Source organism: Ambystoma mexicanum, chromosome 4p, assembly GCF_040938575.1.
Source record: "Ambystoma mexicanum isolate Mex_15411 chromosome 4p, UKY_AmexF1_1, whole genome shotgun sequence".
In the NCBI taxonomy this organism is placed as follows: Eukaryota; Metazoa; Chordata; class Amphibia; order Caudata; family Ambystomatidae; genus Ambystoma; species Ambystoma mexicanum.
The window spans coordinates 735,631,516-735,657,658 of NC_090927.1; the positions used below are offsets into that span (position 1 = coordinate 735,631,516).

A 26,143-nucleotide genomic window follows, 5' to 3' on the forward strand; every position below is an offset into this window, starting at 1 on the left:
AGGACTACCTCACACAACAATGCCAAATGCAAAACATGACCACCTTACACAATTAGGCCAAATGCAAAACCTGGCCACGTCACACAATTAGGCCAAATGCAAAACATGACTACCTGACACACCCATGCCAAATGCAAAATATGACTACCTAACACAATAGGCTAAATGCTAAATATAACTACCCCAACACAATAATCCCAAATACAAAACATGACTACCTCACACAAATAGGCCATGTGCAAAACATGACTACCTCACACAACTAGGCAAAATGCAAAACATGACTACCTCACAGAGTTAGGCTAAATGCAGAACATGACTACCCCAACACAATTAGGCTACATGTAAAACCCGACTACTCCACAGAGAAAAGCTAAAGGCAAAACATGACCACCTCACGCAATTAGGCAAAATGCAAAATAGGACTACCTCACACAATTAGGCTGAATGCAAAACATGACTACCTGACACAACCATGTCAAATGCAAAATGGGACTACCTCACAGAGTTAGGCTAAATGCAAAACATGATTACTTCACACAGTAAGGCTAAATGTAAAACATGACCACCTCACACAATTAGGGAAAATGCAAAACATGACCACCTCACACAATTAAGCCAAATGCAAAACAGGACTACCCTACACAATTTGGTTAAATGCAAAACATGACTACCTCACAGTTGGGCTAAATGCAAAATATCACTACCTCACACAATAATGCCAAATACAAAACATGACTACCTCACACATCTAGGCCACATGCAAAACATGACTACCTCGCACAGTTAGGCTAAATGCAAAACATGACTACTTCACACAATTAGGCTAAATGCAAAACATGACTACCTGTCAGAGTCTGAAATAGCCAACACAATTCATCTAAAGACAGTTTGTTTTGTGATGGCTTTCCCATTTAAAGTCCAGCATTTTCCAAAATGAGCTGGTAGTCAATCCTGAATCTTCTAGTTCTGAAAATATAGGGTCCAATCTGTGTAGTCTGTCTTCGACTTTAAATGGATGAGAAGGAGGATGATAAAAAGCTGGAAGATGTAATGTTTGTCTTGGATGAAAGTGCCACTACCATGGGAAGGAAGGAAGGAAAAGCATCACTGTTTCTCTGCTAAAAACAGTAAATGGTGGTTTACACAACAGGACCTAAAACACACCCAACTCTGCACTCTGATGACATAACAGCCATCAAAAAGTCCGTTTTCCAAGAAAGATAACTGAGCGGGCAAGAGTATGCCCTTCAGAAAGGTCAATAACAGGTTGATGTCGCATGCTTTCATCATGAAAGGTTAAGGAGGAAAGTCATGTGTTAGTCCTTTAAGGAACTGAATACCCAAAAGGTAGTGTAAAAAACAAGCCCTGGTCAGGTGTCCTCTTAAAGACACAAGGAGAAATTACTCACTGTAATATTCTTTCTATGGATTCTTCTCCCGCAGATTCCTCATCAGATAGGCCTCCTCATCATGCTTTGGTGGTTGGAAAATTATTCGACAGGTGGCGTAGTGGACCTCAACTCGGCTGTCGATCCGTCCTGCTTGTGCTCGGATTGTTGGCTCCGGAAGTGACGCACGGCATTGTATACATCTACACCCCTTATTTCAGTTCCCACCCCACCCCCCCGAACTCCACCGCTGCAGAGGAAAATTGTGAGAAGGTCACAAAGCCAATAGAAGGTTAACTAGCAAGGATCCTATAGAGATACATAGACTTAGTCGAAAAACTTTGCCACCATCTTAAAATATTATTTTATTTTTAACTAGAGAATGAGAAAGATATGCTGCTTGCTAGACAGAAAACTAACTCTAGGACCATCACTAAATGTCCCCTCTCCAGAAGTAGGCATGCACCAACTGCTAATGCTTTCTGAGTGGGGATGGATGGGAGGGGTGATGAGGAATCTGCGGGAGAAGAATCCATAGAAAACGTTATAGTGAGTAATTTCTCCTTCAATGGATTGCCTTTCTCCCGCAGATTCCTCATCAGATAGAATCCCAAAGCAGTGGAACAAGGGAGGAGAGAAGAAAGCACATAGCAAAAGGTTTTGCAGCACCGCCCTTCCAAAGCTCGCATCAGCCCCACAGGCGAGATCCAGGCTATAGTGCCTTGTATGGAGTGAGGACCAAGTTGTCTCCCGGCAAATGTCCCTAACTGGAACCCCCCTTGTAGATGACTGTAGATGCAGAGTCCCCTCTGGTCGAGTGGGCTCTGATGCCAAGAGGCAGTTACCTGCCTGCGGATTGGTAACATTCTGCAATACATAAGACGATCCATCGGGAAAGTGTTGGCTGGGTACAGCTAGACCTTTTCTGGCTGAGAAATAGACAACAAATAAATTATCCATCTTCCTGTATTCTGCCATCCTTGCATCATCAAAAATGTAAGGCCCTTTTGGGATCCAACCGGTGGAAACGCTCCTCTTCCTTAGAGGGGTGCAGAGGTGGGTAAAATACAGGCAGATCTATGGCCTGTGAAAGGTGAAACGCAGACACCACGTTTGGAAGGAATTCCAGCGTTACTTTAAGCGAAACCTTTTCACGAAAGAATGGCAAGTAAGGGTGTTTACAGCAGAGGGCCTGCAACTCACTGAACCGCTGGCGAAGTAATGGCAACCAAGGCGGCTGTCTTCAGCATAAGCAGCCGCAAAGAACAAGAGTGCATGGGCTCAAAGGGAGCCCCCATCAGGAAAGTAGGAACCAGATTCAAGTCCCAATCTGGGACAACAAAAAGAACCAGCAGAAACGTATTCACAAGGCTTTTCAGGAATTGGCCCACAATCAGGATCATAGAAAAAGGACCTTCATCTGGAGACCTCTTGAACGCAGACACATCGCCAAATATCCTTTGACTGTGGTGACCTGAAGGCGCAAGAAACAGGGCCAATTTCACGTTCTCTGCACCACACCTCAAATCCTCTCCACCTGCACGTGCAGGGATCTTGTAGACTGTCTGCATGAAGCGAGAAACACCTCAAGCATCTCCTCAGAGAGGTCCCAGTCATCATAGATCTCATCCTCTCAAGAGCAACACATGTAGGTTGAGGGACTCGGAGGTCGAGTGGAGCACCCGCCCTTCCAACTGGGTTAGGATATCCAGGCAGAGAGGTGGCAGAGGGTAAGATCCAGAACATCACAGTACCATGTCCTTCACGCACAAGCCAAGGCTATGAAGATCATGGTTGCTGGAACCCTCCTCAACCTCCTGAGAACCCACGGAATGACAGGGATCGGAGGGAGGCCATAGAGGAGGGGGAAGGTCCACTCCACTAGAAACACATCCCCTAGTGCGCCGTTCACTGGGAACTCCCTCGAGCAAAACTGTTTGCATTTCTTGTTGAGGTACACCAGAGAGAGAGAAGACCTCTTCCAGGACCTCCTAGCACACTTCTCACTCGTGTGAGACAGTGCCCTACCTGCTAGAGCATTTGCGAAACTGTTCTCGGTTCCCGACCAGATGAAATGCCCAGACTGAGAACTGGTTCTCCAATTGCTAGAAACACAGCTGCATCACCTCTCTGAAGAGGGGGAGGGAGTGCACGCCACTCTACTTGTAGTACATGGCCACTGTGTTGTCCGACAGTATCAGGATATGCTTCCCCTTCAGAAATGGAGCAAACGCCTTCAGGGCTAACCTGATGGCTCGCAACTCCAGTCTGTTGATAACTGGCTTCCATCGCTGACCAAAGGCTGCTCACCTGCAAGTTCTAGCAGTGAGCGCCCCAGCCCTTCAGAGACGCATTCGTGACCACTCGGGCCTGAGGCCACACAGGCCAGAAGGGTTCCCTTGCCAGTAAATTGCTGCTGTTGGCCCACCAACACAGTTCACAATCACTGACCTGGACACCCCCAGGGGGTCCTTGAGGATTCTGAGGTACTGGGACAACTGACCTCGTGGGAGCCACTGTAAAGATCCTATTCGCAGCCTGGCCTTTGGCAATAGAAAAATACAGGAGGTCATGAGGCCTAAGAGGCGGAGGAATGATGCCGCTGGTAAGGTGGTGTGGTTCTGGAACAGACGCTCTATCTCTGCAATGCTGATTACTCTCTCCTCCAGTGGGAAAGCCTTTCCTACCCAGGTTTCTAGCAGTGCTCCGATTAATTGGAGCCTTTGAATTGGTGTCATGTGGGACTTCTGCACGTTCAGGGGGTAGCCCAGCATGTGGAGTACTGAATAGGTGTCCTCTAAATGGGACAAAACCCTCTCTCCTGACTTCCCTCGGATCAGCCAGTCGTCCATGTATAGAAATACGTGGACACCGGATCTCCTGAGGTGAGCCGCGACTACTGCCATGAGTTTGAAGACCCTTGGAGCGGAGGTCAACCCAAAGGAAAGCACTTTGAACTGATAGTGCCTGTCCCTTATGAGGAACCTTAGGAACTGTCTGTGGTTCCACGTACTTATAAAACAACCAAAATAACATACATTTTCAGTGACACTTTAATAACGAAAAAAGTCCTGTGATCCTTTACCCCCAACCCCATATACTCTTTTACTTTTGTTATATGTTTTATTGGAAATATAAAGTACTTTTTGTTTTGACTTTTCTGTCATTATTCAGGTGTCACTGAAAATGTTTGTCCTTGTTCATTTTTCGTTATTAACACTGCATACCACTTCCTGCGCTTGTGATGCAGCGGCACATGGAAATAAGCTACCTAAAGATCTATGGACAGCAGGCAGTCCTGCAACTCAAGAGTGCGGAGACTGACTCTCTCTCTCAACGTCACTATCCTGAATTTGTCTTTCCTCAGGAACTTATTAAAGGACCTGAGGTCCAGAATGGGAAGTAGACGTCATGCCTTCTTGGGTACCAGGAAATCCAAGGAATACCAGCCCGACCCTCTCTGCTCGGGCGGTACCTCTTCCATAACACCCTTCAACAGGGCTTGCAGTTCTTCCATGAGGTCCTGTTTCGGTTGGCATGGAAGTGGTGGGGGCATGCACAAAGGTTTTCTGAAGGGCAGACAATAACCCCACCAAATGAGCAGCAAGGCCCAGGCTTTGCAGGTAATCTCCAGCCATTGGGGCCAATGCTCGGACAGCCGTCCTCCAACTGGTGAGTTGTGGGAGGGGAAAATCAAAGCAGCTTTGAGGACTGAGTCACCCTCGCCACTGCTGCCTCTGCCTGCTGGCCTCTGAAAGCCCCCTGCCCCTTTCGGAGGGCGAGAAACGCTTCTGCCCTTGGCTGGCTTGTGGGAGCTGTGGCTTCCTGCCGTAAGGGATGTAAGATCTGTAGCGCTTGCCCCTAGAAGCAAAGCTAAAAGCAGGCTGCGCAGCTAGGCCCAGCGATTTTGCGCAAGCTTCAACTCTTTGAACTTCTCCAGGGACATTACTTTGGGTCGAAGAGGAATTTCCCCTCAAAGGGAATGTCCAGGAACCTATTCTGGACATTCAGGGAAACCCCAAGAAACGCAGGTTAGCCTGTCTCCCAAGTACCACTGCCGACACTATTGACCGGCCAATGCAGTCTGCTACGTCCAGGCCTGTTTGCAGTGACTGCCTGGACACCTCTTTCCTGTTAGGGAGAATTCTCATTTATGGCTAATTTCCCTCACCTAGTGAGTCCCCCAGCAGCTTTGCTGGACTTCTGGAGTTTATTTTTTTCCACTTGGTAAGAGTGTGAGCTTTTCCCCACTCTTACCTGTGTTTTGCCATGTGTATTTCCCTTTTTTGCGATTGTGGTCTCTGAAGTACACCACTTCAGTAGCCCCCTTCTTTTGTGTGCGACACAGCACCTTCAGTGCCGTGGCACAGGGTTGTCTTTGAGACTCCCCCCCCCGACGCCATTTCTGAGGCTGACTACAGTCCCCCAGAAAAAGGTAAAGTTGCCATAAACTTTACGTAGTCAATCTACCACAGATCCAGTACACCCCATCTTCCATGGAGTACTGAAAAGGGTTAATTCGTATCCCTTTTTATCTGTACCTCCTAGAGCATTGTTTCTCTCTTTTAACATTTAGACTTGGCTGGTGGCAGTGGTATCTACCCTAACTTTTCTACCCCGATTATATTAGATAAACATGGTATTGTTTTTGGCTATTGTATTAGCCTCGAACATAAACCCGCTTGACCAAATTGTCTTTCTTTTGGCACCGGTTGGGTTTATTCGCCATTTCTTTTTGTTAAAGTCCTTCTTGTGTTTTACTTTGCGCGGCAAACTAGGTTTGCCTTCTTTGTTCACCGTCCTTTGACGGGCTTCTGCTCAGAAGCTCTCCACCAGGCGCCTGGGCGTCTAGGTGGGCTGAACGTGAGGGAGGGGTGTAGTCACCCCCTACACAGGGTATCCTAGGAAACCCAAGTCGCACTTTGCCATGATTGGCTGAGGTGGTTGTCCAGGCTGGACAACCCTCTGCTGGGTGATGGACAGCCAGGCTTTGTGAATGGGGGTTTTGCGCATAAAAGGCAGGTCTCTTGGGCTAGAAGTCCTGAGCTATCTACCCTTCGACGACTAACAGAAGATCCAGTCCGGGTTCTTCTTCCCTTGAGCCTGGTGGGGATAACCAGCTCTTCTTCCACAGCCAGAGGATCCTCTTCCTTGGTCGAAATCGCTGCACACTGTTGTAGTGGTCCGGATAGCTATTTGAAGAGCCTCTCCTGTTTTTAAGGAGCGCACCTTTTATTCATCTTCGCTGCTGCCGGCTTCATTCCTGTGTGATGCAGACCCCTGTCAGACGTCGTCCTTCACAACGAAGCTCCAGGAATCGTGGGTCTGCGGGAAACCAACAGGAACAACTGCCAGGGCACCAGCTGCACCATTGGAATAAGGTACTGTGTTCTGCTTGAGGAAACTGGGTGAAACCCTTTTCTTCATCTCCAAGGCTTGCCCTTGTCTTCCCTCCTTATAACTTTTGCTTCCGAACATTGACAATATCGAAGTACTCTTGGCTACATTGAATCTTGAACTGTCGGACTGTGTGATCTTCGGCAACAGGTCCCCGGTGTCACTTGACCCTGGCTCCGGCCCTTTGACTCTTGAACTCCTGTCTCCGAGTGTTTCTCGATTCTGTCTCCCTAACCAAAATATTGCCTGTGATTTTTGCCACCAACTCCCTCTGGGTATCTCAGGTGAGAAGTGTGTTTTTGGCCCGGTAGCATTTCATGTCACGGATACACATTTATTTAGTAGACCGAACTGTCAAAAAGTGATCGCAATCGTATTCGCGGTAACGTGTTTTGTTCGTAACACCGGTTCATCCAAACACAGGGTACTTACCTTGAGACATACTGTACAAAGTGCGATTGGTTAGTTGTAATATATTTGACGTGTGGTTTGTGTTTAAGTTTACTAGAAGTGTTGTGTTTATAACAAATGGTTTAAAAATAAATGTCCTTATATTTTTCTACCTGAAACCTTGAGTCAGAGTTTGCTTACGTCACAGTAATTGTGGTCCCTTTGTGTAATCTCTGCTACTGCTCATATACTCTTGAAGTAAGCCTGGCTGCTCCGCCACTGCTACCACTCTGACATAGTAGTACAGGCTTGTACCAAAGGTACAACTTGTATTGCCACCTGTAGTCTTAATTGTGTGTAGTGGTCCCTAAGGGCACTGCACAGGATTCTGCCTAACAGTCTGTCGTAACCGTCTCCTTGTGAGGTGGGGTCTGGAAATCTGCACCTCCCGACAAATGTGCGCGAACTCCCCACCACTGTATCGCTCGGCGAAAACTCTTGTTGAGCGGGATCTTGTGCTCGAAGCTTCCCAACACTTGTATCCAACAGGTGTCAAGGAACTCCTGTAGTGGACGCATTCGCAGCCTGCACAGCCGAATGTGGTATGTGCACGACAACATCATGCCGAGCAGAGAGTTGATGGACCTCACCCTTGCGATCCTCAGGGCCAACAGTCTTTGTACTGTGCCCAAGATGGCCACTATCCTCTCCTCTGACGGAGACGCCAGGCACGACACAGTGTTGAGTCAGGATCCCAGAAACAGCATGCCTGCAATGGAATCAAGCAGGACTTTGCATAGTTCACAGAGGACCCCAGCTCCGTCAGCAGGTGCAGTCTTCGTCGTGTGGTCGACGGCAATCTCCTTCGAGCTGGCCCGAATGAGCTAGTCGTCCAGAAAAGCGTAGACGTGAATCCCTCGTAGTCGCAACTGCGCCGCCACTGGCGCCAGGCACTTAGTTAAGACCCTTGGCGCCGACTTCAATCCTAAGGGAAGGGCCTTGAATTGGTAGTGTTTCCTTGCACCACAAAACGCAGGAACTTGGTGTCCTTTGTCAATGGGGATGTGGAAGTATGCATCCTCCAAGTTCAACGACGACAGGAAATCCCCCTCTTCCAGCTGTCCGAGCACGTGCTGAAGAGTAACCATCTGGAATTTTTGGGAATTGATGCATTTGTTCAGTTGACGAAGGTCGGGAATGGGCCTCCAGCCCCCAGTCTTCTTTCTGACGATTAAGTACTTAGAGTACACTCCGGAGCCCCGGAGCCTCTTCGGGAGGAGCTCCATCGCGCCTTTCCTTAGCATGGCCCGCACCTCCAGCAACAGCTGAGGGATGTGGTTTTCCTTTCAGGACAACCGTGGTATTCGGGGACACTTCCGTTGAAATTCCAGGGTGTGTCCGCGGGCGAGAGCGTCCAGCAACCAACAGTCGGTGGAGATGGACTTACACATGCTGACGAAGTTCGCCAGCCGGCTTCCCACCGGGGTGCACGGGTGGAGGCCCGACTCCACGGCCGGTTCAATCCTGCTTGAACGTCGATGGGCCATCTTGGAGACCCTGGCAATGACTACATCCTACTCCAAAGGTCTTGGAGCTGCCCCTGTTGGTCTCCTGGGCGGAAGAACAGGAGGGTTGGCGGTTGCTGCCTGAGGTCCGAAAGGACTATTTCCATTGCTGAAGAGTGCCCAAAGCATGCGCCGTCTCCAAGTCTGTCTTTATGGCTTGGAGAGACTCATCCACAGCCTTCCGGATAAATTGTCCCAGTCGAAGGACATGTCCAGAACCTTCGACTGAAAGTCTTGCCGAAGGTTGGTGGCCTTGAGCCAGCCACGACGACGAAGGCAAACGCTGTTGCCCATCTGGTGGCTAATATAGTTCTGCGGTTGCTGTGAAAAGGGACATTGGTACCCTTTATAATGAGGGGTTTGCGTCAGACAATAGAATTGCTAAAGATATATTTTGTAGTGATACTGAACTATTATGCACAAACTAGCGGACAAACAATTAGCTCCGATTTTCTTCCTATAGAAAGTATCCTGGCTGTACGATTTCCTTCTAGAATGAAAGGAGACGAGTTCGAAACTGCATGGAGGCAAGACTGATAGAACAATACTAATCAGCTCCAACAACTACTGTATGGAAATATAGGCAAGAAGCAATTAACAATAGCATGCTTGTGCTTCCCTCTCTAGCTACACACGAGCCAAGCCTAGATTGACAATCGGAACACGGGAACTGAATTGAAAAGAAAGAGAAACTTCACCTCCTCTTGAAGATTCCGGCATAGGGACCCGTTCAGTTGGGTAAGCCCCCAATAGAATAGATGAACCAAACCACATGAGAACTAGCGATTCTGTACCTGATGGGTCCTTCTCTCTTCTACAACTCACATATACCGATACGAGGCAATCAACATACAGCTCACACAAAAAACGGTGAGTGGACTATACCAGCGTTTTTTTCGATCACTAGTGAATAACTGAGTATAGGCCCCCACCTCTCCCTGGAGAGAACCAATAGAGTATGAGTAGAACCAATGGGGACACAGGCATATGAACAATGTAGGGTATAAGATAAGCCCTAAAAGCAAAAACCGAGACGAACTGGCACTAAAGGAACCGTTCTAAATGCACATGTGTACTTGACTGTAATATGATGTCACTAGACTTTAAACCAAGATTCCTGTTAATAATCAACAGTTGTCTGAGAGCTGAATAGTGTGAGTAGGTTATTGATACTCCTATTCTCCGTTTATTACTCCTTGATAGGTGGAGACATTCTTCCGGTTAAACTGACCAAAGGGTAACACAAACCCATGAACTAAGAATAAACTGCAACCCTGACAAAGACATTGCAAATTAATTGTTTCTAGTGGAAACCCTTGAGTTTCCGGTTTTTATTGTTACTGAGATGTGATGTATGCTTTACTAACCCCTTACACAAGCCCCTGAAGAATTTCCGAGCACTAGACATAAGACACAAAGATCGGAAAGAAACATGTTGGGCACATCGTGTGGTTGTTGAGTGAGACTATGAAAGTGAATGGAACTTGAGATTGAGTGAGATGTGTTTAATGAGGTATGGCTGAGTGTGAATATTAGCACAGCACAAGACACTTTAACGGATAAGTAATTGAACTAACAGACTTAAACCGTTGGAGGGGGAAAGCTCATGCTTACACCGCAGTGAACGTGTGTCTTTTTGAGCTTCAATGTAGGAGACTTAATAGACATACTAACAATACACCCCAAGGTGTTTTTTTTATATTTGTATGTACTTGAAAAATAAAATATGTATATTTTTTCATAAATTTGTTTCGAAGCAATGGTCTTCTTCAATACCATTAGTGAATATGGTACCGGAAGAGAACTCTCCCCTTTAAAGTAGTAATCACAAACACAAGCTTTGTGTTTCAAAGTGTTAAGGGTTGATCCCTTAGTTCGAGGGTATGCTTGTGAATTGTATATCCCTCCACCTCTCCTTTGTGTTTGGATAGCCCATCTGGTGGAAGCCCACGTCGGCGCTGTCCGTGGCCACGGTGATGGCATGGTGCGACGCCACCTCACCTTCCTGCAGAATCTCCAACGCTTCCGACCTCTTGTCATTCCATCAGAAGTCCAAGATGGGAGCAATCTTGAACCGTCGGCGGGCCTTGATGGTAGTCGCTGCCAAATAGATGACCCGTCGTCCCATGGCATCTAACTTCTTGCCCGCGCGGTCTGGTGGGGTAGCAGCCGCCAAGGCCGAACCAGCCGAGGGCTTCTTCCTGGGGAAGGCTGGGTCTGTAAGCACTTGGGCGCGGAGTCTGGCACCCTGTACTACCTCGAGGCGATCCCTCTTCGCAGGAGCCGTGGAAGGGTTCATCATGAGCAGCAAACATTCGTCCCAAATGTCATCCAGGAGCGGGACCGAGAGGATAGTCTTCCGCTTCGCCTCTCTGCGTCGATATAAGAAGCCCTCCTTCTCCGGAGCGAGCTGAAAATGTTCCAAAGCTCTGGAGATCGAGTTGGAACGAGCCAATCTCGTCAGCGCGCTCGCCGTAGGGCCTGCTTCCTATGTTTCCCTACTCCTGGATGGTTTGCAGATCAGTGAGCTCCTCCTCAGAGGAGATATCCATACCCTGGAGGGCCACCAGCCCCCCCGCCCCTTCTTCGTTTCCAGTGGTGAAGGTCTCGGGGAGATGACAGGCATCTTCTTCTCAGGGGTCTTCTCTATGGGCCGGTACGCAGCCTCCCCTCCTGGGAAGAAGGGACACCCTGGCCTTAGGGGTAGCATCCTGTGGGGCCGTCTCGGCGGCCTTTGCCAGAGATGCCACCACCCCCTCGATGGAAGGCTGGGCCTTCAGTGGGTGCACCTGGGCCTCACAGTCAGGGCCGGTGCCTTGTCCTGCTTGGCCTTCTCTTTAGGGGGAGGGTCTGAGCCCCGCTCCCCCTTGGACTTCTCTGGTAGGACAGACTTGGGCCTCTACTTGAGTGTGTGCGGATGGTCCGACTTCCTCTTGGCCGAAGATCCTGAGAGCGTTGACTGGTGACGGAGGCTGGAGACATCTAACGCACCCTGGCCGCCAAGAAGCCATCGCAACGGCGCTCCCGGTGGCAGTGGACTTGCAGTGCTTAGCCTTCTGTTGGACCCCCATGGGAGGGGTGCCCTCAAAGTGCTTAGAGGCCTGCTCAGCCTTCTTGGAACCTGGAGAGGCATGCTGCTGGGACCCACCCAAAGCAGGGGCCTTGGCCTGTAGCCACTCATTCAGCCGCCTCTGCCGATCCTTCATCGTGCAAGAGGCTATCTCCTGGCAAAACGCACAATCCTCCTCATCGTGCGCCAGGTACAGGCAGTAGAGGCACTCAGAATGCTTGTCGTCCGAAAAGACACTCTGCAAGCCGCAGCTTGAGCAAATCCTGAACAGGGGAGTTGAATCATTTTACTCCAACATGGTCACTGCGGCGCAGGCCTGAGAATCTTCTGGAAGCCTCCACGAAGAAACTCGACGAAATCCGCCTGGAGCACAAGGCCCGATTGACTGAAAAATAGAGTAAACTGCCCAAAACAAAAAAAAAATAAATAAAATGCAGTAAAATCACGAGAACTAAACACGAGTACTTCCAACACTTGAACGTCGGTAAAAATATCTGAAGACGGCTGCCAGAGGAGAGGCTTAGGTAGGGGGCAGTATGACCCAGAGCTCAGTGATTGGTTGTTAGGAGAAAGACAGTTCAGAAATGAAACTGATTTTTTCTTTACCAAGGATTCCCAGCCTGACGATGGGGAATATTCATGAGCATGTGAATCCATGCCAGACCCCATGCTGGAGAAGTGGTCTGGTGCACCGCCTCCGGAGATTTTGCCCTGACGAGCCAGTCATCCACGTACGGGTATAGATGGTGGCCCTGAGGTGGGGTGCTACTGCATTCATGAGTCTAGTAATCACCCTGGGAGCGGAGTTGAGGCCGAAGGGTAGCACCTTGTATTGGAAATGGCAGCCCATGATCCTAAACCGCAGGAAGGGCCGATACGGCTGCCAAAATCGCGACATGTAGATGGGCATCCTTCAGATCCAGGGAGCACATCCAGTCTCCCCTGCACAATGTTTCCACTATGAGTGCTGGCGTAACCATCTTGATTTTTTGAAGAGGGAGAGGTTTAGGGTGGAAAGGCCTAACGCAACTCTCAGGCCAGCCTGGTTCTTCTTTTGCACGGCGAAAATCCTGGCGTAGAAGCCCAATCCTTGCTGGGAGGCTGGGACTTCTTTTCCACTGCCTGGCTCTCGACGAGTGACTGAATCTCCGCCAACAGAGTTGCTGTCCCAGTCTTTGGGAGTGGAGGAGAGGAAGAGATCGGTAGGCGCTACCTCGTCGATACTACAGAGAATATCCAGGGGTTTGCGAACTTCTTACGCCAGAACTGTGCTTGAAGGGCAAGCTTGCCCCACTACCGGCGATAAGCAGACCCGAAGGGACGCGTCATGCCTTCTTTCCCTCTGAGGCTGTTACGCAGGAGGGGGACTGAAAAAAGCCCTTACTCCCCCCCCCCAAACCCCTTTTGTTGGTTACGCCTGTGTTGACTGATGTGACTGGGTGTAGGCCTTGAACGTGACCTTCGTAAGGATAAAGACTTTGTTCTTTTTATCTAGCTCCTCATCGGTAATGGAGTGTAAGAGGTCACCACCCTTGAATGGAAGGTCCAATATGCGCTCCTGGACGTCTAGGTTGAATTTAGTAGCCCAAAGCCAGGCAGTCCTTCTCATGTCCGAGGCGATGCGTATGGCCCGGCCAGCAATGTCTATGTGGGCCACGGTGGACTCCATGTCGTCTTGCGCCACCATTTTAGCCTCGGCCAGTCACACCTTGAAGCGTGACTGGTTCTGCACCGGAAGTTCTAGAAGGAAGTCAGCTATTTCTCGCCAAAGACTCTGGTTTACTGCTGCAAACATGGCATCCGCGTTGGCTTGACGAAGATTAAGCGAAGCGTTGGAATAAAGCTTCTTCCTGTACGCCTCCAAGATGTTCTCCTCTTTGCCTAGCATCGCTGAGGATGAGGTGGCCGATGACAACTGAGGCTTTGATTAGATTGACGCTGCAGCAATCACCAAAGAGTGTGGTTGAGGGTGGGCCGACAGCAAGAGTGTATCACCCTCCATTTGCCTTTATTTGGCATCCAGGCATCGATTGAACGGCTGGACTGAGGGGGGTTTGAGCCACCCCTTCTTGGCCAAGGAGACTACGTCCTTCTGTATCGGAATCCCTGTCCTAGCCGAGGGGCGTAGGGTGAGGACTTCTGCAAGTACTCCTGCCTCCGGTTGTTCCGATCGGGTTGAGGAAGGCCCAAGTACTCTGCCAGGCCTGCAAGTCGTTCGTGGAAGGCCTTGGCTGACGATGGCATGTCCGGGTCGGTGGTCAGTCAAAAGGCCGAAAACATAATACCGAATGACAAAAATCTCGAAAACAAAATCTCGAAAAAAAAACATCGAATTATTTATTTATTTATTTATTTATGTATGTGTTTTTGGGGTCAGGTAAGTAAAGAAAAGGGTTAAAAAAAAAAATAGAAAAAAAGGGGGGTTGGGGGGAGCCCTCCCATTTCGAAAAAAAAACATTAAAAAAAATGCGATATTTTTTTTTTCGGCCTTTTGTTTTCGAGATTTTTTTATTCGGTATTATCACTATGAACCGTCCGGGTCTCCTTCCTCGTCTGTGTCCACCTGCGCGTCTGGCTGGTCCGGCGCAGGTGGAGGGGTGCTGGGCGCTGAGGGCAGAGGTGTGGAGACTGAAGCCTGAGGCTGGTACGGAACCGCCTGAAATGTGGGAGGCAGGGGAGCTTGAATCGAAGGAGTCAGCGGGGGCTGCACCAGGGGCTGCAGCGCTGGAGCCATAGGTGGAATGACTATGGGCGTGGGCGGCAAGGCCAGAGGGAGCATGTCCCTGATAACATCCCTAAGGATGGCCAACATCTGGGGAGATCTCAGGAGGTTGAGGAACTTATCAAAGAACCTGTGCTCGCTGGTCGGAGGGGTGGCAGGTGATATTGACACGATAGCGGGCAGCTGCTGGGGCCATTGCATATTCTGTCTAGCTGGCTGCAGAGGGTATATGCCCTGCGCTGCCGATGGATTAGCTGTAGGCCACGTACCTGGTTGACACCAGTCCCACCTTGTAACTCGTTCTCCCACCTGCTCCGTTCCTCTGGCAGTATCAGACGAGCGGCCATCTTGTTTGGCACGTCGGCCATCTTGTCGAGCTGCGTGCCACGTGCCGAAGTCGTGGTGCTTGGCTTGCTGGGCCCGGCCTCCTCCAGGACTCTTGACAGTGGCGCATAAGACCTACCCTGCACCTCAGACCACTGCCTGGTAAGTGGGTCACCCCCGGCAGAGTCATCGGTAATGTGGTGTGCAGGCGCCTCTTCGGCCATGCTGCCAGTACAAGGGCGTAGTCCCTCGGATGTACACCTGGCAAAAGAACCTTGCGGTCCCTCTGCACTGCCTCCAGAAGGATCCTGGCAGCCGGTATCTGAACCAGCCTCGGAGCCCATGCTGGTCTGAGAACCTGAAAGGTTCCTCCCGCTCGGGGGTTTCCTTGGGAAGGAGTCACCCTTGCGGGGTATGCTGGAAAAGAGTGGCTCTCCCTTGGGCCTTTAAATATGTCTGACAAAGTCCTTCAAATCCTCTGGAGCGGACTTCTCGAAGAGCTCCCTCCACTTAGCTAGTCTGTTCTTCAAGGCACGCAAAGAAAGTTTGTCGCATGTGGTGCAACCCTCCCATCCCTGGTCGGGGCCAAGGCAGTGGAGGTAAAGAGTGTGGGGATCTGAAGTAGGGAAGAGCCCCTCACAGGCTGGACTCCTGCTGAAGTCCTCTGAAGTGGGCATGCGCCGGGCAGGAGCGTGGAGCCTGAGGACCGAGTTCGACGAAAGACAAAAAAGACAGTAGAAAGTTTCTGGGGAAAAGCACGTGGTATTACATGGCCAAAGCCAAACCCAGGAGCGCTGGTGAAATGGGCCCGTTGACGCTGAAAAGGGGACTGGGGAATGGGGAGCGCATGCTCCCAGGGCTGAGCACCCCTGCGCACCTCTAAATTTAAAAGGGAAGGTTTTTTCTGGGGAAAAGGTTCTGCATCCCGTCCCTAGTGAGGGACGCCCATGCAGTATGGAGGAAAGGGGACGGGACGCAAGAGTATGCAAAGCCCAATAGTTGAAAGTTGAAGCTGAACAACCAAAGAAACTCCTGAGGTGATCGGAGTAGTCATGTGACAAAGTGCAATAACAGTTAATGCAGTATCAGCCCTGCCCTCGAGGCAAACCATGTCGAAAACCATATTTGCAAGATACAAAATTCACAAAAGTGAGCTAAAAAGCATGGCAACAACTTTGATATCAATTAACAACTCAAACACTGATTAGACACTAACCAGAACATTGCTACTCGTTAAGAAAGTAGATACATTGTTCCTTGAGCGGATAGAAGGACAAAGCATGTCTCTCACACAAATTAGAACGTACCTATGTTCCAGTGCCTATGTCTTGCATCTTCAAATTGCTGGCGAAGGACTAAGAAATCTATAACATCTGGCATATCATGATACCTAAATAACAAAACATTAAAATATCAGCATGAGGAACATATGTGTGCTTTTAAAAAAATGCTCGACATGATTCAGTGTACAACCCTGACAATACTATTCCTTTTCACCATTTTAACTTTAAGAGCAATACAATTGTTAATGGAATTAAAGGGTCTAGGTTACATTTACACTGTTTCACCTTAATTCAACACTTTAGTATCGAAGGAGAAATTACTTACCAGTAATGTTCTCACTATGGATTCTTCTTCTGCAGATTCTTCATCTTGATAGATATCCCATCCAGTGCCAGCTGCTTAGAAAATTTCCACAGGGGCATAGTGAGGCTAGGCGGCGTCTGTCCACCTCTGCATGCCTCAACCTTGCCATTTCTCTAGTCCGGATGTGAGGTCAGCGATACATAGATCACGTCACTACAAACCCATACCTCAGTTCCCCACCTCCACCCTCCACCCCCCCCCGTGCTCGGCAGCCAACGGGAGGAATCCATAAGCATTTCAGAAAATCTAAAGATTCGAAGGAAGGACTAATAGCTGACAGAACCACAATGAACAACTCTTTTTTGAAAAGTAAAGTCACACCTACCATTCGATAGTTGTCTCACAAGAAAAGATATATACTGAGTGAAGTCAAAAGACACTTTCAGGATGGGGCAGGCTGGGAGGGCGATGATAAATCTGCAGGAGAACAAGGTCATGGCCATAGCCCCAGCCCAGGCCCTGTTACTCGGGACCTCTGGGCCACCTCACAGTGTTCCTGCATGGCCTCAAGGGCCCACTCATGCCCCCCAAGACTATCCATCCTTACCTGCTTGTCAATCCAGCTCCTGTCGTCCGCTCCAGTATCACCTCGGAAGCTCATCCTCATTTGAAAGCAGCAACCTTGAGGAGAGAAAAGAAAGACAATATTAGTAAACGTTCGCATTCCTCATTCAAGCATCATTCAGAAGCACGCTTACCTGAGCGGAACTCGCTGCCGATTTATTCCGTGCCAGCCTTCATCAGCCTGCAAGAGAAAGGCAAGGCGGGTGGCTCTCATACTTACCCGACGGCGGTCCGGACAACATCCACTCTTCGCTTAGCATCCGCCCGGCCGCTCACCAACCAGAACACCTCGGCGGCCTGCAAGAGAAGAATAAACAGGTTAGCAAAACAGCAAAAGCACACATAACGCTGCGCTCTGCGCATTCACTTAACATCTCGAGCACCGCCCTACACACCAGCTTGACGGCTTCATCATCCCTTCTGCACCTAAGAGAGAAGGAGGACATTAACAAGGGCAATTACCTTCACGGACAAATAATTAAGAACAATAGACTTACCTGAAGAACGGAGTCGCAGCAGGTCTGGACTCTCGGGCCTGCGCCAGTGAAGCAACTTGGCAGCGAAGCTCCCCATTCACGACACACCCCTGCACAGAATTGCAGGACGGAGAGCGCCTCTTACCGAAATCCAAGGTGAGGAAAACTCTAAAGGGGTCGTTCACAAGGGAGGTGGGCCCAAAGGCAGAACGAGAATCCGGGGGAGGCAGGTCCAGGTCGGGAGCGGTCCAACCAAGTCGGGAGGCGTCCCCGTGGATACCAGGTGAGCGTTACAAACAATCCATAAAAACAACATTAGCAGTAAGTAATTTCTCCTTCAATGGATTGCATTCTCCCACAGATTCCTCATCTTGATAGACTCCCAAAGCAGTAAAGCACTAGGCAGCGGGATGAAATCCTAAACCAAAAATCTCTGCAACACCCGTCTCCCAAACCAGGTGTTAGGCCTCACGGGCCACAGCCAGGTTGTAACGCTTTGTAAATGTGTGACAAGATCAAGTTGGGGCCTGACAAATCTCCTTCACTGGGACCCTTCACCAGCTTTGAACAGCAGAGGAAGTCGCCACACTCTTAGTGGCGTGCGCCCTAATGCCTGAAGGCATTTCCTTCCGGCCTTCTCATAGGACTCAGCGCTAGAGGACTATCCAGCGGGATAATGCTTGTTTCGTTACTGCAAGTCACTTCCTAGACTGCAAAAAGGTGACAAACGGGTGCGTCCTAGCCATATAACAGCTAAGTGCCCTCTTCAGGTTGAGTCTTGTGTAGTCTCTCCTCCCCTCTTTAGAAGGACGAGGCAGTGGGCAAAACACAAGTGTTGGGAAGGAGGCACCCCCCCCCCCAGGCGCTTTAAATTAAGGCAAGAGGCAATCAAGGCACTGTGACGAGCCAGGGTGAATGGGGGGAGAGGGGGGAGGTCAGTGAGAGGGATGCATCCCCTCTCAGTAGACCCTATGCTTATATAATCAAGTATTGTGTATTCCTATGGTTTGGCCCAAGGAGCGGGTGGCATCGCTATTTTGCACTCGGCCCAAATCCAGGAGGCCACAGAAATCCCCAGTCACACCCCCACATCGCCACACTGTTTGTCATTGCTCTTGAAAGTGTTGCAAAGATGTGTCTTTCACCCAAAAGGAATGTGCCCAACAAGGCCGCGATCAGAGGCCGGCTCCTGGTGTGCATTTTATCTCACTTTGATCAAAGCATGACCTGGCCCTTTTCCGAGTGACCATGAGTTATAGCCCATGTAACTGACTGAACTCTAAAATCCCTGAATTCCATGACACCAGGTGACCTTTGACCATTAACCCCAAAGTAACAAGTCCTGAAATGTTTATAGTTCAAAACGAGGGCAGAGACCTTGGAGCCGGATGGTGCGGAGGGAGTGGGTGAAATGTGTGTATGAAGGTTAGGAGTGCCCTGGAACCTCCTGTGTGCCCATCTTAAGGTCTGCCAAGGGTAGGGTGTGAGTGATAAACAAGCTCTATAGTAGGAGTGTAATTGTCTGCCCTTCGACTGAGAAGCAGACTAGCCCTGCAGCGCCCATATGATGGACTGACGGACTGGGACTAGTTAACAGACCATCCCATATGGGTAAAGGCAGCATCTTTATAGGGTCCATCCAATCAGCCGCGCAGGTCTTTACTGTATGTATTGTGTCACTTATGACTATGTTTTCCTTAAAAGGTTTCTGCTTGTACCTCTTGTTGGCAGAACGTTCTTAGCAACATAGTTTGTTGCTGTTGCTCTCATCTGTGCATGAGATTAAACGTATTATCCATACAAGATCAACTTGGGCCTTTCTTCCCTGGCGGGTTGTATTCTCTATTCAGGGGCTTGCTTTCAATTGGCGACCCCAACGTGATCCCAGCGCCCCTGTACCTGCAGAGGCTTTCAGACTGTGATGCTGGGAATGAATATGAGGGACAGGGCCTCCATGTCCTTGTCCTGTGGACCTTTTATCATGTGTGTTGTGTTATTTTCTGCACAGGAGTCTATGCGCGACTCCTGGCAGTGCAGCTCTTCCTCTTTTTGGTCGTGGTGAACAGACCTTTGGGATACCCTTATGGCACCCATAGGAGGGGGTACAAACCTGTAACCATAGTGTATGTTTATGGGCACCTGTGTGTGGCCCACAGAGCAGGGTAAGGGTTTATGGCAGCTCCATGCTGAATTTGACAGGTTCTCTGAGTATCCACTATTTTGGGATACCCAGTCCCTGCCATTGTAATCAGTTGATTCCTGATACGAGACAAGATGGCCCCTGTGGTCTCTCGCTTACTATTGCCTGTTAGCTTGTTTCCCAAAGTCCTGGGAAGCCCCAACACTGTCCCTTCCCCCGACTGGCTGTTGGGTGGAAGCTCCATATATGGTAGGGTGGGGAAGTCCAGGCCAGACTGGCTGGAGCCTTCCCAATGACTGTATGTTATGGGTATACCCGTGGGGTGGGACCTGGGTGAATCGAATGTGTGAGGAATATGCATTTCATGTTATGGGTATCTAGTATCTGATGTATGACACAATGACTGAGACAGCCCTACCCAAAACTGTCAAGAATGCAGTGTGGAGTGCTGAATGGCTGCTTGCTTGTCCGAATTTGCATTCCGTGTTGCAAGTGTCTGGATGGAGACAAATGGCCTGAATGCACTGTAAGCCTGATTGGCTGCATGCCTGCATGAATGCCATTCTGAATTATTGGTTGCCTGAGTGCGACCAAGCAGAGTGAATGAGAGACCAAACAGTATATCTATGTTAGAGATAATTATCTTATAAGGCTAATTTCCCAAACCTAGTTAGTCCCCCAGCAGCTTTGCTGGATTTTTGGGGTTTGTTTTTTTCTCCTGCTAAGAATGAGACTCTTTTCCTCCCACTCATAGGCATGATTTGAGTTATGGCTTTGACTCTTTGTGTGCTTATGGGCCATGGGGTTTCTTTCTGCTCCATTAGGTATCATCTATTCTTTGCTTGTGTATTAAACAGCACCCTCAGTGCAGTAACACAGGGGGGTCATAGGGACCCCCAAACATAGACTCCATACCCCAGGACTGACTACCGTCTCCCAGGGCATGTAAAGTCACCATTGACTTTACTAGTTCTAAATTGTGAACAGAACCAGAACAAACCATCATATTGTGGAAGTACTGGAAGGGGTTAATTATATTGCCCCTGGGTCTGTTTTCAAGGGGGCACTGTCCAGTCCCCCCCTTGTCGAGTTTCTGGATGGTGGCAGTGGTTACCACGGGAAATATTCCACCGGAATATTCTCTATGGGATTTTCCCATTGATTTTAAACGCACCACTTTTTGGTGCAATGTTAAAGATACCGCCGTTTTTTTAATTTAATATTAAATCAACGATGGGGTCTTTTTGCCAGAACTCTTTTCTAAAATGGCGTTTGTGTCCGTCTCTGTAACTCTGACCAAGGTCGAGCCCTTTGTTCCACTTTTTGGCAGGCTTCTCCACAGAAGCCCTCCAAATGGTGCGACTCTGTCTGGGTTCCGCAGGATGGGTGGGGAGGGGAATTGGCACGCTGGACTGCGTTGCCTTAGCAACTCAAGTCGCATTCTATTCTGATTGGCCGGGTGGTGAGCCGCCCGACATACCACTTAGCATGTTTGAGTGACAGCTGGGCTGTTGAATGGGGTTTTTTCTGCATAAAAGCAGGGCCTTTGGGACTGGAACTTCAGAAGTCGCCACAGGACCTAAGAATCCGAAGAGGGAAGAAGCTGAGCCATCTGCAACGACGACACCACCGTTGAAGCCCTGCTGCAACTACCTCACCACTTTCCCCGACGACAAGAGAAGATCTTCTGCTGTACGAGTCCTCTTCCTCTAAGCTGGTGGGACCAACCAGTTCACCTTTTTCGCCTTCCTAAAAAGTCTCTTGGTCGAATCGCCCCTGCCAAGCACCCCGGCGGCCGCATAGCCAAGCTTCACCACTTTGACCACGAATAAAAGGAACGCACCTTATCAACGAACTACGCGCATGGTTTCATCCCTGTGCAGTGCAACGACTCCACGTTTATTCCTCGACGAGATCCTCTCTTTCCCTGCCCGAAACAACGAACTGCAACCACTGCCAGGAACAACTGCCACCGCTGGAGCTTCCTCTCTCAAGGTACTGTGTCCTGCCTGGCCTCCCTTTCTTCGGTTTGGGGGCCCCAGACCTTCTAACTTTACCTTCTTGAATCACTCCAACCTCTTTTGAACATTCTGCAAAGACTTTTAGTGCACTTTAAACCGTGTGATCCTGGGCACATTTCGCTTTGCTCCATTTAAAGTGGGCCTGGCCTATGAACTTTGGCTCTACAGTATTTACTGCCTTTATTCCCTTGCTGAGAACTCCTAAATGTGTTGGGACCTGTTTTATTTCTATGCTCTGCCTTTTTCTCTCCCTTTAACTGAACTATTGGAGTGCCATCAGGTTATGCGCTCACATCTGTTTAACAAATCAAGGGAGGTGTGTATACTTTAGCTGACTGTGTTTTAACTTGCTTTTGATTTAGAGTGCTAGTATATTGCCTAAAGTGTGTTTTAAATAAATAATTATATACTTTTTATACAAAGGTCTGGTCAGTGTTTGTTTACCCTGTGTTTTTAGCCCTATTGTGCATACTCTATATACTGCCCTCCTCTTCTTGAGGGAAGTCTGACTGCTCAGCCACAGCTACCAGGTACATCTGGGTGGTGCAGACTGCTACCAATTGGGTTTACTGCTTACTCCTGTAGTCTTAATCTTTTTGCAGTGTTCCCCAAAGGAACTGCACATGATTCTGCCTAACAATCTATCTGGGGACCTCTCACTGATGGAAATCGTTCAGTACCTGAAGTCAAAACTTGATGCTTAACCTTGAAGCCCACTAGAACAAGAAGAATTGCTGCTGCTTTCCTTCGCCAATCTGAAAGCTGCGTGTCTGTCAAGGAACTGATCCAAGAGAGGACCTGGCTAGGAGACCTCTACCCGAGCTACGAGGGAACATCGTGCACCAGTTCATCTTCCAGGCGCCCTGGAAGTCAGTCCTCGAAAGGCTGCTGACCGGAGACGGGGTCTGCCAAGAACCTGAAGTAGAGCACCCGGACATCAAGTCCACCATCATTAACCAGGGTTCGGAGGTTTGCCGTGACCAATGGAATCCCATCTAGTTGTGTTGCCCAGAAGCAAGGAACATTTGACGCTGTGCTGCTCAACGACCGGAGCTTCAAGGCTCCACCATTGCCTAAGACATTTGAATCAAGGACTCCCCCTTGCTCATTACCGACCGCTTTGTCCTGCCGGACAAAGTCAAGGTCACTGACGAACCGAGAATAACGTGCCGGTGGGTTTCCCGCCACCTGAAGTCCTCAAAGATGCTGATGACGATCCAAAAGCCAGCCATGGTTGAGTCCCGAACACCGACGCCAAACGCTGACGACCCGACGCCCTTGCTGGGCATACATTCTTCATTGACTCTTTGCAGCAACTATCGTGGTCGAGGTGCACCGCACCTCTCATCTTCAGGACGTCCACAACCAATCATCGACGTGCACCGCAAGAACCGAAGCGGCTGCATCAAGGCCATCGTTTACCCTTTTCTTCGAGGGATCTCGACAATCCGTGGCTCCTGCCTTAAAGGGAGTTCACTCAAGAAGGATCCATCGACGACCGTCGTCCAACTCTGCTAAACTAGGTACATTGGGGTAGTAGAACATTTATAGAAGGAAATACGACTCTGCTAAACAATGTAGGGACTGGGCTTGTTTACTATCTTATTTATAGGTTGCCCAGGTGGGGGATCCTCACACAGAACTGTGTCTTGCGGTAGGGACCTAGTAGTCTGCCAATTGTTTAACCAACTTGTTTCCCTCCTCAAGTCTATTGTTGGTTCACATTATTAATGGATTTGAATGTCATTTGAAACTGTCTCCAGTTGATGCATTTTAATGGAATCTAAGAAGTAATCGTGGTACCACATAGAGACGGTATATATTTATCATTATAGAATTGCCTGAGCACAAAGTGTGTTATTGTATGTGTACATAACCAAAGCCTTATTTATTTAAAGAACTGTATTATCACCAACAGTGTATGGACACTCCTTTGTGGGTCTTGGGGACTACACAGTACTTAAGAACCAGCCCGCATCTCCTCCTGAGAGCTTAAACCTTGATTGCTCGTACATAGCTACCCAATAGAGAATCTTGGCTGGGATGTTCTGGGCTGCTAGTATGCCATATAGAGTGCAGGAGCACAGATAATCCCCCTCCAGTATTTACACAGGCCGCTTCTCCAGAAGGAGCCACGCCCACCTACAACGACCAGCCTGAATAAACACATGTTCCAAGTGGTTTAGCAGGAGCCATTTTAAGAAAAGTCCTCTCTGCTCTTTGAAGCAGGCGCGGCTTCGAGGAGAGTGCAGGCTGGTGTTGGAACCCCGTGAAGCAGGAGTTCGGGTGACCATGCACAAGTGAGCAGACTCTTGTAAGCGATAACAAGTAGGGGACAGATGCATAGGGAAGTGTGAGGGGTGTGAGCACGTGGAGAGTGAGGTCATTGATGTGATGTGGATGAGGATAGGGTCATTGTTGATAACATTTGTATTAGTGATTGAGTGGTTCAGTAAAGTATTATAGGGAAGGGGAGGGAAGGTGGTACCTTGAGGCAGAATAATATTTAAAAGAGGTATATGGAAATAAAAGGAGTTGGTCTCATAAGTAGGAACAAGTAGCAGTTGTTAGTGTAGCGTGTTGGTTTTGTTTATGGCAGTCGTGTTTTGTAGATAAAAAAGCAGGCCATTGAAGGGGCGGTAATTGTGTTACGTGTGGTGTGGTGCTGACCGATCTCTTGGAGCACTGTGTCTGCGTATGGAAGGGTGAGGGAGAAGGGCGGGGGTTGATTCTCTTGTTTTTTGTTATGAGCAAGCAGCAGCGTGCTCAGCGTGTTGCAGGGTTAGTAAGATATAGACGTAACTAGCATGGGGGGGAGAGAATCACCAATAGAGCGCATGTATAAGGCCCTGCCACAGTCTCGTGACAGGGTAGAGAAATATGAAACAGTGGATCGCGGAAACGGGGGTGGGGGAGCCCTGCCCATGTCCCGGGCAGGGATTTCACAAGAGCACTTTGGAACACATGTCCACATTTATAATAGCAAAATATAAAGGGAAGCAGTTACAGAAGAGAAAAGAGATTCTCGATCTTTGGTGTATGTTTGAAGACACAGAGGATCAAGGGAATGGATTGGAGGTGCAGAGACAGAGGAATGAGAAGTGCGGAAAGGGAGAAGGAGAGGTGGGGCACCTGCTTCGATAGAGACCCCTTCTGTTGTGGTGTGGTCCCCAGTGTGGAGGCCGGAGCCTGCTGCAGAGGCTGGTGTGGAACCGCCTGTACTGTGGGAGGCAGCATCAATTCGGGGGAACCCGCAATCGAAGGAGCCGGCAGGGGCAGCGCTGCGGCCTGTGGTACCGAACCAGTATGAGGAATGGCTATAGGCGCCGTGGCATGAACAGAGGGAGCAAGTCCCTGATTGCATCCTGCAGGATGGCCCCCATATGCAGGGTTCGCATCAGCGCCAGGAACCTTTCGAAGAACCGGTCTAGGATATTAAAGAGCCTCCTGGTTTTCTCCGAGCACTTGCCAATGTCTCCAAATAAATATTTCTGGGGGGTCACCTGTGGGGGTATCCGTGTAATTTCAGTCAATATTTCGGCCACCTCTCCCCAGAATCTCAGGAATGCTGGACACTTCCAGTACATGTGAAAAGAGTCCGCATGTAGGGTCCCACACATGGGGCATTCCCCGCCCCCCATGTTCTGCAGCAAATTTTGCCATTTTAGCTGGCGTGTAGTGTAACCTATTTAGGAGTTTAAATTGTATCAAACGTAATCCTGCATTCAATGAAACCTTTTTTGTGAGTGAACAATATCTGCTCCGTTTGTCCTCTGGGATAGGCATTTGCAAGTCTGTCTCCCATTTATCCTTGACCTGTTCAATGAGGGGGTGTGGGCCTGTATTGCCCCAAATAGTTTTGAAATGCCTAGCCCAGCCTTCATTGTGATGAGTGGGGTGTTGAGGAGGTTCATCTGGGAACATTGGCCATCTTTTCTGAAATGCGGCCCTTACTCTGTAGTATTGTAGTATTTTGAGTGGCCCACCCCCCATCGTCTAGTAAAGTCCTCTCTTGTTGCAAATTTACCATCTATGAACATATCGGCCACCTCCATTTCCATGTGTGGATCCCAGCCTTCCTGAATACTCAGATCCGACACAGGGGGGATGCCCGGAAAATTCCACAAGGGGACTTCTGGGTTGTATGGTGTTTCCAGCTTCAGTCATTTAAATAATGCCCCCCTAGTTGTAGTTTATTTAACGTGTGGTTTTTATTTGAGTTTAATAGAAGTGTTGTGTTTATAACGAATGGTTTCAAAATAAATGTACTTCTATTTTTTACCTGAAACCTTGAGTCAGCGTTTGCTTGAGTCACAGTAATTGTGGTCCCTTTGTGTAATCTCTGCTACTGCTCATATACTTTTGAGATAAGCCTGGCTGCTCCGCCACTGCTACCACTCTGACATAGTAGTACAGGCTTGTACCAAAGGTAAAAC

General features: G+C 49.1%; 1 protein-coding gene across 2 annotated transcripts in view; it reads right to left on the reverse strand.

Annotated features, from left to right (window-relative positions):
* Positions 1-26,143, reverse strand: part of PHIP (pleckstrin homology domain interacting protein) — a 2,101,228-nt gene that overhangs the window by 722,345 nt on the left and 1,352,740 nt on the right. For both annotated transcript variants that reach the window (XM_069606291.1, XM_069606290.1), the window contains exon 27: positions 16,167-16,249. In XM_069606291.1, coding sequence (XP_069462392.1) covers positions 16,167-16,249 — 83 coding nt within the window. The remainder of the gene's footprint in view (positions 1-16,166; positions 16,250-26,143) is intronic.